The sequence below is a fragment of the Entamoeba invadens genome (genome assembly GCF_000330505.1).
Source record: "Entamoeba invadens IP1 unplaced genomic scaffold scaff_1105074726715, whole genome shotgun sequence".
NCBI classification, from domain to species: Eukaryota; Evosea; order Mastigamoebida; family Endamoebidae; genus Entamoeba; species Entamoeba invadens.
In genome coordinates this window covers 40,135-41,873 of record NW_004440286.1, presented here as the reverse complement: position 1 = coordinate 41,873, position 1,739 = coordinate 40,135, and the positions used below count along the sequence as shown (strand labels likewise).

The 1,739-nt window shown below is 34.8% G+C and overlaps 1 protein-coding gene across 1 annotated transcript; it reads right to left on the bottom strand.

The window, feature by feature from the left end:
* Nucleotides 1-401: 401 nt before the first annotated feature.
* EIN_484230 (DnaK family protein) lies at nt 402-1,730 on the bottom strand (the record flags this gene model as incomplete). Its single annotated transcript, XM_004255844.1, has 1 exon — nt 402-1,730. A coding segment is annotated over one exon (1,329 nt), but the record flags the coding sequence as incomplete, so codon positions are not given.
* Nucleotides 1,731-1,739: the final 9 nt, after the last annotated feature.

Genomic DNA, 1,739 nt, shown 5'->3' with positions numbered 1-1,739 from the left:
TACTTTTTAAAACCAAACATACCGAACTAAAAAAAAATGTTTTCTAAAATTTAAAAAATAATTTGATGAATAAAATACATTTTGCCAACAACATTGGTATGTTGTTAGTAAACACTGCATCAACTTATTGTTGTTTAAAATAGCAATTCACACCAATGTTTTTACTTGTAGTCTTCTCAAGTCGATAAAGACTGAGTGATACAGAGCATTAAAAAAACTTTGTAACGCATTCAAACAGTCCGTTTGTGCACCGCTTACATTTTCTTTTAATTTCTTGGCTCAGACCTATGGAAGAAAATTAATGTTACGATATGAAAATCATAAACCGTAGATGAAATGTAAAACATTATAAATTATTATAAAAAAAATAAAAATGAATGTAATGCACTTCGACTTTACTTTCAGCAACTTAAGAACGACTCGATGTAATCTTTTTTCTTTTTCATATCTTCGGATTCGGTCTGTATCCTCTCTCTGTCAACATTCACTGCACATCTGTTTTCCCCGATACATTTTACCTCCAGAATACCAAATGTATTGATTTTAACTTCGCATTCGAACAACTCATTTTTGGTCTTTTTCTGAATCTTATCAATTACGAACACGCCGATTTTCTTCTTGTTTTCATACAATTCGACAATCACGTCATTTCTAATGGGAAAAACGGGGAACGTGTTACTAAAAGGAATTTTTGTTCCCTTTTCAATAATTGGTACCACCACCTTCTTGTTAGTACTATCCACTCCGCTCATTTCAATTTCGTTACATGTAATTTCATTCACATTTGTTTCCCCATGAAGTGCCATATTGCGACAATATAGAGCAGCTCCTTCAGCCACTACTACATTACAGTCGCAATCCTTTAAAACTATTTTGCCGTATTCTTTCTCAAGTAGCGTTTGCACATACGGCATTTGTGAACTGCCTCCTACTAACAGAATTTTAGTCAACTTGTTCTTTGGCACTTTGGATTCTAAAAGTGTTTGTGCGACAAGATTTAAACACCTCTGGAAAATATTTTTGCATCCAATTTCAATGTCTTCTTTTGAAATTGCTATGTTCGGTGTTTTAACATCATCGTCAATATCAACTCCACAATAAAACTCTGACAAATCAACAACACTTTGTTGTGCTATTGAAAGAGCAATCTTCGCCTTTTCCACTAATTTTCGAAGTCTATATTCGCGTCGTTTTAATATCTTTTCGTTGCTTGGAGTGAGCTTCTTACCAACAAAAAAGACAGTATTGAATCTATTTTCATCTTCTTTTTTCCACCTCATTTTGACTATTTCTGTCAACTTTAAGTCGATGTCGATACCTCCAAGTTTCGGATCCCCGTTCACCGCCAAAAACGTAATCTTCGAATTTTTAAGTTGAGCGACGGTTGTGTCCAAAGTTCCTCCTCCAAAGTCGAAGGTCAAGAATATTCCTTCATTAATTTCAGTTGGCATTTTAGGGTATCGAGTAGGCACTTTTGTATCTTTTTTGGTGATATCATTTTCAATGTTAAATGCGTGTTTTTGAATGCCATAGAAATAGAAGGCAGCAGTTGGTTCCGGGATTAATTTGACGACATCGATTCCAGCGTATTGAGCAGCCCTTAAAGTGGCTTCCTTTTGTACGTCATTAAACGAAACGGGGCAGCACAACACGGCACGAATATTAATTTCTTTGACTCCCGTTTTATGGATGAGTTGTTTCTTTAAATTTGAAGAACAAAAGCAGATATTTCTTCAGGG